We start from the raw sequence: 289 nt of genomic DNA, 5'->3' as shown, positions 1-289 counted from the left end.
ACATCTGAAAGAATATATTTGTTTATGAAGAATATCCTTACTTGCCATCATAAAATATGTAACAGTATACAGCAGTGAATTCCTTTAACAAAACGAAAAGTAATAAAGAAGGATGTCATAATGTAAGGCTTTATCTTAGGATTGGGCGCGTGCTGGAGCGAAAGCAAAAGGCTGTAAGCCTTAAAACTATCAACTACGCTGTTGGGAAGACCAAGATGGCTGCATGGTTCGTTTCGAACTGCAAAACTGACAGCAGTAGATCCAGGTCAGTTTATATGTGTTCGTGTGA

At 38.1% G+C, this 289-nt stretch overlaps 1 protein-coding gene across 1 annotated transcript in view; it reads left to right on the top strand.

Moving 5' to 3' along the window:
- The window catches only part of LOC119586419 (glycoprotein 3-alpha-L-fucosyltransferase A-like), a 57,549-nt gene that overhangs the window by 56,746 nt on the left and 514 nt on the right, over positions 1–289 (top strand). The window contains exon 7 of the mRNA XM_037935141.1: positions 140–265. Coding sequence (XP_037791069.1) covers positions 140–265 — 126 coding nt within the window. The remainder of the gene's footprint in view (positions 1–139; positions 266–289) is intronic.

Source organism: Penaeus monodon, chromosome 21, assembly GCF_015228065.2.
Source record: "Penaeus monodon isolate SGIC_2016 chromosome 21, NSTDA_Pmon_1, whole genome shotgun sequence".
Classification (NCBI taxonomy): Eukaryota; Metazoa; Arthropoda; class Malacostraca; order Decapoda; family Penaeidae; genus Penaeus; species Penaeus monodon.
Note: the sequence above shows the minus strand (reverse complement) of the source record. Positions and strands in the feature narration are given on the sequence as shown.